This window comes from Rhea pennata, chromosome 1 (genome assembly GCF_028389875.1).
Source record: "Rhea pennata isolate bPtePen1 chromosome 1, bPtePen1.pri, whole genome shotgun sequence".
Lineage (NCBI taxonomy): Eukaryota > Metazoa > Chordata > Aves > Rheiformes > Rheidae > Rhea > Rhea pennata.
In genome coordinates, this window is record NC_084663.1 from 61,467,333 (window position 1) to 61,480,187 (window position 12,855).

Sequence of the window (12,855 nt, forward strand, 5' to 3'; positions counted from 1 at the left end):
ACTTTTCAGAGTTGGCATCAGGGAAGAAGAAGCCAAAGGGGTGTCTCCTGTGTATGGGAATGGGGGAAAGAGCATGGGGCAGGAGAAGAGGGACAACAAAAGCTACTAGTCTTCGTGCAAAGATATCTGAAAGGCAAATGTGTTAGCATGTGACGTCATCTACAAAGGTGAGGTGAATCTGCAGTCAATTGTCTCCTACATTTCTCTCCCCTATCCATTTAATCTTTATCTACATTCCTCTTTTCTGTATTTAATCTATACCTGTGTTCTTCTTTTGTACTTAAGTTGTCCTCTTTTCTACCACTACTTGTCTCTCACCTCTGCCTTTGCCCTTCTGCCTTCTCTCCCAATACATATACCTGCATTTTTCTTGACTGCCTCGTTTCCCTGACCTCTATTTCCTTTGCTTTTAGCTTGCTTGCTTTTCCCTCTCCACTTTCCTTTGCTTTTGGCCCTGTTGATACCTAGGATTTTTTAACTGAAATTTGAAAGCTTTTTAAGCAATAGCTTCCCCCTCTAGCCCTGAAAGGTGGCTGAGGATTAATTAGGAAGAGGCAGTGCTTTGGGAACAACAGTTCCCAGCAGTTTTCATAACTCAAGACCATGTTTAAAGCTCCATAGATCAAGGAGGGCTGGTACACAGAGGAGAAAATGACAGTGCTATAGAGGAACTACCCTCAGGCTCAAGTAAAAAATGAGGGGGTGGGAGATGGTGGGGTGTCATGAAAGTTTAACAATGGATCTGTGGAGCTTGGAAGGCTCCAGCATTATTCCAGCAGTGATGTTAACCCTATTAAGTTACTTAAAACCCTTTGATTTTTCAAAGCCGCTGGATTCACCTATGGCCCTATCATTATTGCCAAGGAATCAACTGTCCTCAGGAGGCCAAAACACTTTGCTTATTTTTGCCTAATGCCTGCCAACTTCAATGTGAGCTGAGCACATGGAGGCCTGAGGATGTGATTTGACCCCAAATTACTCATTAAAATTAAAGAAAAAAAATCAAGCTGGTCAAAATTTGCATATGTAGTGTGATCATGAAGTGCAGCTCAGAATTACTCTGACCACTCAAGAAACAGTTTTCTAGAACTGTTTTTTGTATCAAACATGTTACAACTGTGTTCGAGCAAGAAATACAACTACTGTATATCTAGAAAGAGAAATAAAATAAAACCATTAGCTAGTGAATATTATTAGAAGAACATTTTGATAAGACAAATATGCACTAATTTGTTTTCATCACAATAGTGCAAGGAGTTGGCTAATGGCCAGTATCTCAGATAGAGTGCTTTTGGGCACAAAGAGCATCATCAGCTCTCCTACATCATCAGCTTCTGGCTAGCCCTGAGTAAAGGTCCAGATGATGTTGCTGATAGCACAGGACAGTTTTTTTGTCACTCCCATGGATTGTATCTATTTTATTTCTAGTGGGCAACCTATTCCTGAAGTTACCTACACAGAAGAAGAAAAGAGAACATGGGGCACTGTCTTTAGGGAGCTAAAGACTCTCTATCCAACTCACGCTTGTTATGAACACAACCATGTGTTCCCTCTGCTGGAGAAGTACTGTGGCTACCGGGAGGATAACATCCCCCAGCTTGAAGATATTTCAAAGTTCTTGCAAAGTAAGTTTGAAGCGTCTAAAAGAACCAAGTAAAATGAAAGGCCTCTGCTGTCAATGGGGGGAATGTTTCCAGAGATGGACTAGTAGTCCCTGCTTTATCACAGGTTCCCTGTGAGCACTTGGGTGTATCATTTAATCTCTGTCTTAAGTCTTCCTCTGTAAAATTTCCAAGAGTTTAATGTCAGAGATGTTCAGATACTGTGATGACGGTATACACAGGTAGCGACTAAATGCTGATTAATATACAGGGAGCAAAAAAAAACACTGAATAATTTTTTTCTATTGTGAGGGGTCTAAATAAGGATAAATCAAACATATTAGATGTTTTTAACATGCTGTCTTTATGTCCCATCAGCCTGCACTGGCTTCCGCCTGCGTCCTGTGGCAGGCTTGCTCTCCTCTCGGGATTTCTTGGCTGGGCTGGCCTTCCGAGTGTTTCACTCTACCCAGTATATTCGCCATGCGTCCAAACCCATGTACACACCAGAGCCGTAAGTACTTTGGCATGGAAAGTGCAGAAAGTTGCAGCAGGCTAGCAGTGGGGCCAGGCCAACTTGCAATAACCATGGGGGACTCCAGAGCGCTCCAGGGAACAGAGCTAATGGAGACGACTACTCTTTTCTGAAAACATTTTTGGAAGATTTCTGGTCTTTTTAGTGAGCTGCCTCCTCTTCTGCAAGTTCTTCTGGAACTGATCAGACAGTTTTGGTCTCTGAAGGCATGCATGTGTGCTGGATGGAAGATGAGAGAGCAGCATACAAGGCATTTAACTTAGCTATTAGCACCCAAAGAAGCAGTGCAAAATCTAGTGCAAGAGCGAATCAACATGTTGTAAGCAAACCTCCGGCAGCAAGATAAAGGAAGCCCAGATCACTGACCCCTTCTATTTCTGAGTTTTATATTATTATTTTCTCTTTGTTTCTCCACTGTCTTTCTGTTTTTGAAATAGTTTTCTTCCTCTACCTCCTGTTGTTGCAATTCTTCCTGCTCTCCTTTACCATTTCTTTGCTTCCTGCTTCTCCTCACAATCCCCTGCATTTTTCTATCCCACATAATCCTGTTTTTCTTCCCTATTTCTCCTCATTCCATTCCCATTCTCTGCAGAGCCAGACTTAAACCTGTTTTGCTCTGATCTCTTCACACAATGCCCAAGAAAACTGGGGCCAGCTGCTCAGCAGAAACCCTTACCATAGCCCCTGCTGTTATGCAGTGCCTGCAAGCCTTGTGCTTTGTCTCCAGGAGAGACCTTTGAATTACATTTTTCACAAACTGGATTACACCTTTCCATCTAAGCCCCCCAGCCTGCCACATCTCCACCTCATTTCTTGATGAGCTGGTCTGGTGGAGCCCAGCCTTCCTGAGCATGTATCTCCTTGAATGTCTTTCCTATAAATGTCTTCAACAGACCTTGCCTTCCTGGGAGCATCTCATTCCTCTCCCCTTTCCCCATTCCCTGTGCCTTCTGTTCTGCTTTTCTCCCCTTCCTACCAACGGGATACAGCCATCTCACGAACCCTCTTCTCTATCTTTCAAAAAAATGGCCATCTTTAGCTGAGTTCTCCCCAGACATGCCTGGCTAGCTATGAACTTTAAGTTGCCATGAGAACAGTCCCACCTGAGGAAGTGTGAACTCCCAGCTCTCAGAAGAAGGTTCTGAGTCTGAACAGGAGCCAGGGCTGAGCTTCTGATGTGCCTGTTGACACCCTCTTGAATCCTCTCAGTAGCCTAAGCAGCCCTGTGATCAACTAAAGCTATCTCACAGCCTTTTGACATTCCCTTTGGTGGAGTGATTTCTTTTTGGGCTTTTATGAGCTGGGAGAATGGACAGTTGGAAGGACAGTTTTTTTACAAAGACTGATTTCAGAGACTTGTTCATAGTTTATTTTGCAGAAGCCCAGAGCTGTATACCTATCTGTGGGACTTAACTAGTACAGTGGGCTTGAACGGGAAATCACTGAACAGTGCATAGATGTAGGACACAAATGGGTTACTTCCCTCCAAGTAAGTGGTTTCAAAGATTGTGGTCACACAGACTTTAGAGAAAGACTGTGCAATGATTTTACAGAGCTAGCATGATAGTTTGTAGGTGCCCATTCAAAGACCGACTATTTCTGAGATGTCTGGTGTCATCCGGGGCCAGACTCTTAGGACTGGTTTCTGGCAGCTGGGATAGGATGACCAGCTTAGGTATTCTCTGTGGGCCATGGTGAGGGAGGCTGAGCTGAACTGCTCTCTGAAGAGTTTCCTCTCCCTCTTGGCTATCTAAGGAGCCTTGGAAACTAAACATCTAATTTTGGTTTGTAGTATGAAATGAAAGGTCTGGTCTTGCAAGCAGTCTTTAGCTGTCACCCTTAACAATGCTGCCACTCTTCCATGATACAAAACAGATAACAACACATCATCCTTTCTCTAAGGGACACATGAGGAAATACCACTGAAAACCCTGGGGAGTACAGTCCTTCTGGTCAGGGGAAACATTTTAGAGCAAATGTTTTTCCATGAGTCCTGAGTGTCATTCTTGGATGTGAACCCTCTTTTGCACTCCTGACTACACTCAGACTCTAGGGGATTCATCTAGCACCGCTACACTTTTCCTAAACTATGTTCAAATGTCATGTTTTCCTGCAGTGATATTTGCCATGAGCTACTAGGACACGTACCTCTTTTTGCCGATCCCAGTTTCGCTCAGTTTTCCCAGGTAAGTTAAACACCAGAGATTAGGTAATTCAGAGGAAGAACAAAGGGTCATGGAGGGGTTCACCTTTAAGCTTATTGGTTAAGAGGGTTTGAGGTCAGCTGAATCTCCCTTTCCAAATAACAGGAAGTGTTAATTGCATCCTTTCTCTTTGGCTATCTGAGTGTGAAGGTTTAGTTTGTAATTGGTAAGTGTTGAAATGACAAGTGCTTGCAGTTGGTAACTTCAAAAGCATTGTCAAGAATCAAATCAGAATAAAGGAGGCAGCACTGCTGCATTCTTGAATATTATTATCAAAGTACAGCTGATGCCGTGTAGGCCATGAATACTGATTAAAATCATATTGTACATGTATTTCAAAAAGACTCTTTATTTCTTGAAAGCAAGGAGAACTCACTCACACAACAATTTCTGTCTTGTGTGAGCTTGTCTTTTACAGGCTAACCCTTTGTGGAACAATTGTCTAAACCCTTTTTACAGACGTTGATTCTTCTGGGAAAGATTACATTGCCTTTGAGTCAGATGAGTTATTGCCCCAATCTACAGGTCCAAAGTTAGGGAAAGTGAGGAACTGTCCTAGTAGCAAAGTATGGGAGAAGGCTGGAGAGGATCTTTCTCTTTGTAGTGTTCATGTTTCTGGTAAAAGAGCCAAACCTCAGAGAAGGAGTAAAATTTTGGCTACATCTTTCCAGAAAACAAGAAAGGACAGGAAGATAGACAGACAGAAAGGGAAAGACAAATGAAAGAAGAAAGGGAGGGAAGAAGGAAGAAGGTAGGGAGAGATGAAGGAAGGAAGGAAGAAAGAATGGATTTGATGTAACATACTGATAAGATACAGGTTAACTTGATGTAGTTAATAAGCATTCGATACTGCCTTCTGGCTCTGCCGTTCCCCGAAACTGGAGTTTCCTTTGAGATAAACCCTACTGTACTGTGGTTCCTTAGGATTTAACATAACCGTGGTTGCCCCCACGTTTTTGGGGTGTAGGGAGGGCTCTGATTCAGCAATATGCTGTTCTCATTGGGGAAAAATGAAGCAAAATAAAAAAAGTATCTGACATGTACAGTCTTCTGTGGCTGTATTCTGTATCTGACTATTGTATTCCTCCCAGGAAAGTCTGTGTTAGTTCCAAAGGTGCAAAAGAGCTCTTTCAAATCATGCCCTGCCATTTAGAAAAAAACTGATTCAAGCCTCCAGCAAACCTCAGGGCCCATCAAAACAAAGATAAATATTTAAGATAAATATTTAAGGTGTATGGATGTGGTTGATTTATCTTCTTTTTACTGTATCATTCTCTTGGGTGTGCATTGTAGGCTTGATCAAAAGCCTGTCAAAGCAAGAGAAAAAATTTATTTGGCCTCAGTGGGTTTTGTATGAGGCACAAAGGAACATGCCTTGTAAATGACATTTAGACAGCATGCTTTGTTCATTTCTGGAGAGATTTCTGGTTAAAAATTGATGCTGCATGATAGGAACATGTCCTGTAAACATTTGTGTGTGGTAGTAAATGATGGTAACATTTAAAATGTGAGAAATTACAGAAGACAAGACAGAAAGAATGTTTGTAATAAACAACTTTAAGAATAATGGTTTATTGTTACAGGAAATTGGACTGGCATCTCTAGGAGCTCCGGATGAGTTCATCGAGAAACTCGCTACGGTAATTTAATAAATGAGGGCTCAATTTTCCAGCACTCTGTGTTGTCTTAATTCTACTGCCATTGAAGTCACTGATAGAACTCCCATAGAGTTGAATGGGAACAGAATGAAGTCCATAATTGGGAAACCCCACCCTGAAACAGTTGCATTAAAGGAAAATAATTTTGATATTCCTTGTTTAAAGTGACAGTTATGATTAAACACAGAGGGCCAGACAAGACTTACTCTAGCACAAACATATTGGGTAAGAAGAGCTTGTTATGTTACCATATTCCCCTAGGAAATTTCAGAAGCTAGCTTTAGTAGCTGCCCTACTTGCTAGCATCCCTTCCCTTCCCCACTGCCAGGCAGGTAATGTCCTCTGCAGTCAAAATGAGTCACTCAAATCTTACCATGAGAGAACTGGGACACAGAGTTGCAAACTCTAAATGAAAGAGGATAGGCCTATGAGATTAGCGTCCCTGACACCAGCTCAGCTGGACAGAACTTTGCACAGTCTTTGCTGTTTCTGGTAGATGAGGTCATTCTACAGGGCCAGAGCAGGTATCCCTTCAAACTGTTACACAGTGACAGACCAAAAAATAAGCTAGGCTACACACTATCTTTATCTGGTAGGGTCTCCTCTTGTTCCAACAACTCATTCCTTCTCTTGTTGCTGTAGCTAGAGTCCCTCTGTCGAAACAGGAAACATAAGTCTATCAGCAAAGGTTCAAACCAAAATGAACCAAAATGGCCAGCCAAAATGAAGTTTTATTGCTATAGTTTCATTGTCTATGCTCTGCTGACAAATGTAAGCACAGTAAAACACACTGTCTTTATCAGGGAGGTGAACTGATTTTCAGATATATTAGGTCTGGCACTATGCCTCTTCTAGGGGGTAGAATTTCAGCCTGTGGAGACACACTCAAATTTGTACAGTTGATATTTAAGCTATTGCAACATTTTAAATAGAAAGGTAAGCTCCAAATACGTTCAAATCAATGATGTGTACGTGTTCTTTTTACTAAGGAATCATATGTTCCTATCTGCTTTTCTTGCTAGGTTTATTGGTTTACGGTGGAGTTTGGACTTTGTAAAGAAGGTGATTCAATGAAGGCATATGGTGCAGGGCTGCTGTCTTCATTTGGGGAGTTGCAGGTGTGTTCTATAAAACAACATTTCAGAGCTGTTACATAGTTCATTCTTGGGTTTTTATAATCACTCAAACTTGTCTTGTGAATGTCTTCATGTCATTATTTTGCTTCACATTTTGTGCATACAAGTAGCATGAAATGTCATATTTCATCAGGCAGCTGTATCTAATAATTGTGTGCACGTTTGTATACACAGGGTGCCCAAACCCTTCTTTCCTACTTAGTGACCATGTTACTGGCATTCCACAAAAGCAAGTCTTTCCTATCTGCAAATGGGTGGCATTCAGTAGCTCTATTTTTTTTTGAAGTAAATGCAAGTACATTTTAACTGAAATAAATTCCTTACTCTATTGCTTTTAGTACTGTTTATCAGGTAAACCTGAGATTCAGCCTCTTGTCCTGGAGAAGACTTCTGTGCAGAAGTACCCTGTTACAGAGTTCCAGCCTATCTACTATGTTGCAGAAAGTTTTAAAGATGCAAAAGAAAAGCTAAGGTAATACAATCACTCCATATAAGTCCCAGTTTCTTGTCCACTGCCAGTAGAATGGATCCCACTGCCATGACAGATACTGGGTTGGCAGTAAGATTTTGATAGACAGTAGAAAAAACTGTGCAAAATTATAAAGCTAACCTCTTGTTACACTCAAAATCTTGTTTCAGGCAAAAAAGGAAACACATCTTAAATGTGAAGCCAAGAATTGGTAGTTAGTCTAGTTAAGATTTTATCAGCATAACCACAATACAATAAACATCATTATTAGTGTAATCATAATGACATTAACACTTATTGTCTAAGCTATCTAATTAATATGAAGCAAATCTTTTCAATAATACCGCAGTTAAAAGTTATTATACAAGAAAATATCCTGGTAGCTGCTTTTTTTCCCCTCTGAATTTATACTCGTCCTTCCACTGTTTTTCCGTGTCTTCAGGTGGACAGTTTCAGCCTGGTAGTGGTGGTGGTGGTGGGTTTGACTATTAGTCAGCATCCAGAGGCCTCTAGAGGAGGGATGTGAAGTTAATAAATGAGGTTTCTTCCTCTTTCTTGTGAGAGGAACATGATGTTGAAAATTCCTTTCTTCTTTCTCACTCCAAGGTCTGCTCAGGGCTATTATTATGTTTTCTGACTTGCTTTACATCCTGCTTTTTCTCTGTTGGTCTCCAAGTCTGTGTTACTTCTGATCTTACTGCCACAGTGAATGGGTGTCACTTTTCTTAGAACCAAACCACTCTTGTAAGCGTACACTGGCTAGCTAATGTAGCAATGACCCGTAAAAGTAGTTTGTCCATCTATTGATATTTCCAAAAGATAGCGTTGGAAATTCTTCCATTAAATTAATAGAGTGAGACTTCTTAAATATCTATGTTCTTCATGGCGTCAGCTATCTCAGCTGTGAAGAAGCTGCTGTTGCCATTTAGAAAGCCACATGGTCTTTTGCGTGGGGTAATGGAATCACTGCTGTAATCAAATCTGCCAATGATGTCATTGACAAAAGAGGCCACTGTCGTCTGGTGTCGATCAGTGCGATGAGACGAAGTCTTTGTGCAGATGGAGATGGGAAACTGGGAGATCTACATCCCAGAACTGCATTATTTGCATACATACATATACATATACATATACATGTACATATACATATGTATATTTAATTTCCAGCACAGCTTTGGAAAATTCTTCTAATTGACTCACAGCTGCTTGTTTTGAGTCCTGTCATACAGGTTTACGCATTTAAGTCATGATCTCAACATTTATTTGTAAGTTTAATGTTGTTTTAAAGTTTTGTACCTCCACTGTGAGCTTTGTAGGGTTGTTTTATATATGTTACATTTTATATATGTTATATTTTAATTTATCCCTTCTGTTTCCCCTAAAATCATTTTTATCACTTCCTAAATTTGCATTACCATCAACTACTGATTGCTGAGGCTGCGGGACTCCAGTATTATCCTATGCCCGTGCTTTCAAGGCCTCTACTGTCAGTCCACACTTATACTGTTGCATGCAACATCGTTACTCTAGGTGAAAGTTATTTATTCTACACAGAATAACTACTTGAAATTCCTACCTACACCAAAATTATTAACAATAGGCATTACAGCCCACAATTGTATGGACTGAATCAAAGCTAAAACACATTAGATGATAGCCACAAGGTCATTAGACAATTGCTATTACAGTTAAAAAACAAACAAACAAACAAACAAAAAAACCCCAAACCCCAAGCAACCCTGACAATCCCATTCTGGAGCTCTTTGCTGTTAGTTTGATAAAGAGCCTGCAGCATCTTACCAGCAGTATGTTTATAGGACTACAGGGCTATCCAACAAATCTTTCAGTTATCTGTGACTCACATTCTGATCCAGTTCCAGTTCAACCAAACTCTGAAATGATGGTCCAGGTTCATCTCTGGGTTCAGTTCTGAAACAGGAGTGACTCAGACTGCAGTTAGAATTCAGCTTGGGATCCCCTTCACAGCAATATTTCTATTTTTGTTTAGAAAACTGAGTAGCTCTGAATGTCAGCCAAGGCAAATGTGGGTTAGACTTGGTTCACACTCAACAAATCTTTTACAGGGATTGCCACACAGGGACTTGTCCCAGACCTGCAGTCTCCTCCTCTTTCTCTCTCCCCCTTTCACAGATACACATGAACCCAAGACATTGTTGCCTGGGGCTTCCCAGCTCCTAGGTCCTTCTAGCTACCTCACCTTCTGCTTCCTCTGCCATCATAAACCTGCAATCTCTCCTCCTGCCCTTCCCCTCAGGGTGATAGCCGGGAATTGATGGCCTACTATTCTGTTCTGTGCTGTTATAACATCCTGTACACAGTTTTGATCTCCTCTGTGTACTTCTCTAACTGAGGAGCAAGCTCCTTGAGAAGGCAGCAAATGTTGCCTTGCTCTTTAAAAAAGATCTTTGATCTATTTTACATGTTTCAATGACCAGATTGGAATACTGATTAAATTGAAATGGAGGTCTGGGGGTTGATCTGGTGCCTGTGCAGGTGTCGTACAGCTAGACGCATGTATATATGTAACGAAAAACCTCCTTGAAAAACTCTTCAGAGGCTTACCTAAAAAAATTCGGCTTAAGGTATTCAGTTTCTAAACAAGATCTAATCTTCAGCTGATATTTAGGGAGACTGCCTTATAAAGTGGATCCCTCCTCTTGAAAGAGCTGTACTGAAACCACCAAACTCTTTCCTCTTAGCTACCATAATATTTTTCCACTGGAATCCCGTCGGGGCCTACTCATGCTGATCTCTATTTGAGACAATGCTTTAGTTAATGATAGTTAGGACTGAACTGAAGCAATGTTATGAAGGTTAGATCCAACGTATTCTACAGTTCTGGGCATATGGGATTTACTATACTGAGTCATGGTCTGTATGATGGGCCTCTGTAAGCAATGCTTGTGTGCTTTCCTTCCTCTTTCTGCAATAACTTCAGTAATCCAAAGCAGATACATAAAGCAGTGTCCTACTAGGGTCTGCAAGGAGCCTGAAACAGTAGCTCTGACCATCGCATCCCATTCAGAGTCTTTCTTTCAACATTTCTGTGGTTATGCAAATTATTGTTTCCCCAAGATACCAAAGCCTTAGCATTTCTGCTATGGAATTGAGTACTTTGCATCAGGAAAGGCTGGGAATAAGGGATGGCAAGACTGCCTTTGCTCCACTGACTATATCCCCATTTTGCAAAGACCTGGGAGCCAATACTAGCCATGCTAGAAGTTAGTCCATTGCTTACTCCAAGGTATGCCTGAATGGATACTTGACCACACTTTCCCAGAAACTACAAACATGGATCAGGATTCCTATATTTCACATTACTGAAAGGAAAATCAAGATATTGAAGTTCAGCAAATCCTGATAACTACTTACTTGGCCTATAACAGCAACAGTGTTCCCATGCCAACAGCAGCCTCGGAAAAAAAAATAAATGGTAGGAAGCACAAATGCAGATTTAAATATATTACAGTATACTGAAGATCTCAGATCAGCAAGAATTTTAGTCATTTTGTCATGTAGATTTCCTTATCCTTCCCATCCCCCCCCCCCAAAAAAAAGAAAAAAGAAAAAGGAAAAAAAAGCACACAGCAGCCAAGAGAGTTTCTCAAAAAAGGACTATTTCATGTTTGCATGTGTTTTTGTGTTTTTCCCTCAGGAAATTTGCTTCAACAATCCCTCGTCCTTTCTCTGTTCGGTACAATCCCTACACACAGAGGATTGAAGTCCTGGACAATGCAAAGCAGCTGAAGAACTTAGCCGACACTATCAGTGGTAAGGATCTCAGAATTTGGATCAGAAACAGTAACTGCAGTTCAAATTTTGTCTGGATGCCTCCTAGGCTGTAAGCCTGACCAAGATTAAACAGCACATATCTTTATGGTACAAAAATTGCTTTCTAATTCTAACCAAGCTTCAAAATAGCATTTCCACTTGATTGTCACATCTGAAATCTAGTTTTTAATGGAAGTGCTAGAAAAGGTTGGAGGTCTTGGGGACTGGCTATGTGGCTCTACTTGTTCTTAGTAAGGAAAGGAAATGTTTGGTTTTAGCCACATTTTCTTTTGTCATTCTAGCCATTCTCCTATCACATTTTCCACCTAAAACTGTCTGACCTGCCAAGAGCTGGCATCCCTGATCCTGTAAGCCATGCTTTTACGGCTGATGAAGCTGAAGGGCTGACTCTACAGGCCTTACTCCAGTAAGACTCCCATTAATGTGTCCAGTCCAGCACTTCTTTGCTCACCTTATTCTTTCAGGGAATGGATATAAATGGTAAATGTATACAGAAGTATTAGTAATAGGCTAGCTGTAGGATTAACTATTCTGATTATTTCCTTTGCAGGTGAGATGGGAATCCTGTGCAATGCCCTTCAGAAGATAAAATGAAGATTTGCCATAAGTCTTGCTAATCACTAGCTACTGACTAAAAAAGCTGCCATGCGCAAATACCAGTCTTCATCTAGCCTGAGCCTATTATCTTCCTATGTACTGCATGAATGCTTATGTTACGTATCTTAATTACTATAGATTAGCAGAAAAAGCGACACCTGCATGTGACCCTTGACTGTTTTGGGCTTTAGACACTGATCAATTTTTTCTCACTAATGCATAAAAATCACCTTATTTTGGGGGGCCTGGGGAAAAACCTCATATCTCTCTGCCCAAGGCTAGTAAAAGCAGGAGTTTTCCACCATTCTGCAGAACTACATCCTGCTGCAGCTGTGGGATTGCACTACCACCCAGCAGGGCCAGAAGGGTAATGACTAGCACAGACTAATCCATCTTGCTTCCTCTCATCATCTTGCTCCCATCAGTTCCTCATATTTGCAGTTGCTCATGGTTCCCCTGCAGTCCCAAATTCTACACCTCTTGGGAGGTACATTATAGTGCTTAGTCCTCTAGAACTCGACCTTTCCAAGGTGAAACTATACCTGTTCTACACATCAGCTGAAGTAATTTTTCTTTGCTGAAGTAATTTTATTTTTTCTGTAATTGTGATATTGTCTTTGATTTAAAACACAGTTGCTAGTGGAAAAAGACAGCAAGTATTCTGCAGCCTCATTAACAAAGATTTATGGCCCCATCTTAATCTACTGTATTTTCACAGGCTCCCATTCCCAAAGAGTTTGTGCAGACCAAGAATGCTGCATGTTGTGAGGTATTTGGCTTGCAAGAGAGGAGTCCCTCAGCAAGGCACTGAGACTGCCCATGTAGGGAATGAAGTACCTGCT

The 12,855-nt window shown here is 41.1% G+C and overlaps 1 protein-coding gene across 1 annotated transcript in view; it reads left to right on the top strand.

Moving 5' to 3' along the window:
• The window catches only part of PAH (phenylalanine hydroxylase), a 40,198-nt gene extending 28,188 nt beyond the window's left edge, over positions 1-12,010 (top strand). Inside the window, exons 6-13 of the mRNA XM_062569566.1 lie at positions 1,429-1,625; positions 1,980-2,115; positions 4,253-4,322; positions 5,924-5,980; positions 7,021-7,116; positions 7,473-7,606; positions 11,280-11,395; positions 11,967-12,010. Of these exons, the coding sequence (XP_062425550.1) occupies positions 1,429-1,625; positions 1,980-2,115; positions 4,253-4,322; positions 5,924-5,980; positions 7,021-7,116; positions 7,473-7,606; positions 11,280-11,395; positions 11,967-12,010 (850 nt within the window). The remainder of the gene's footprint in view (positions 1-1,428; positions 1,626-1,979; positions 2,116-4,252; positions 4,323-5,923; positions 5,981-7,020; positions 7,117-7,472; positions 7,607-11,279; positions 11,396-11,966) is intronic.
• The last annotated feature ends 845 nt before the right edge of the window (positions 12,011-12,855 follow it).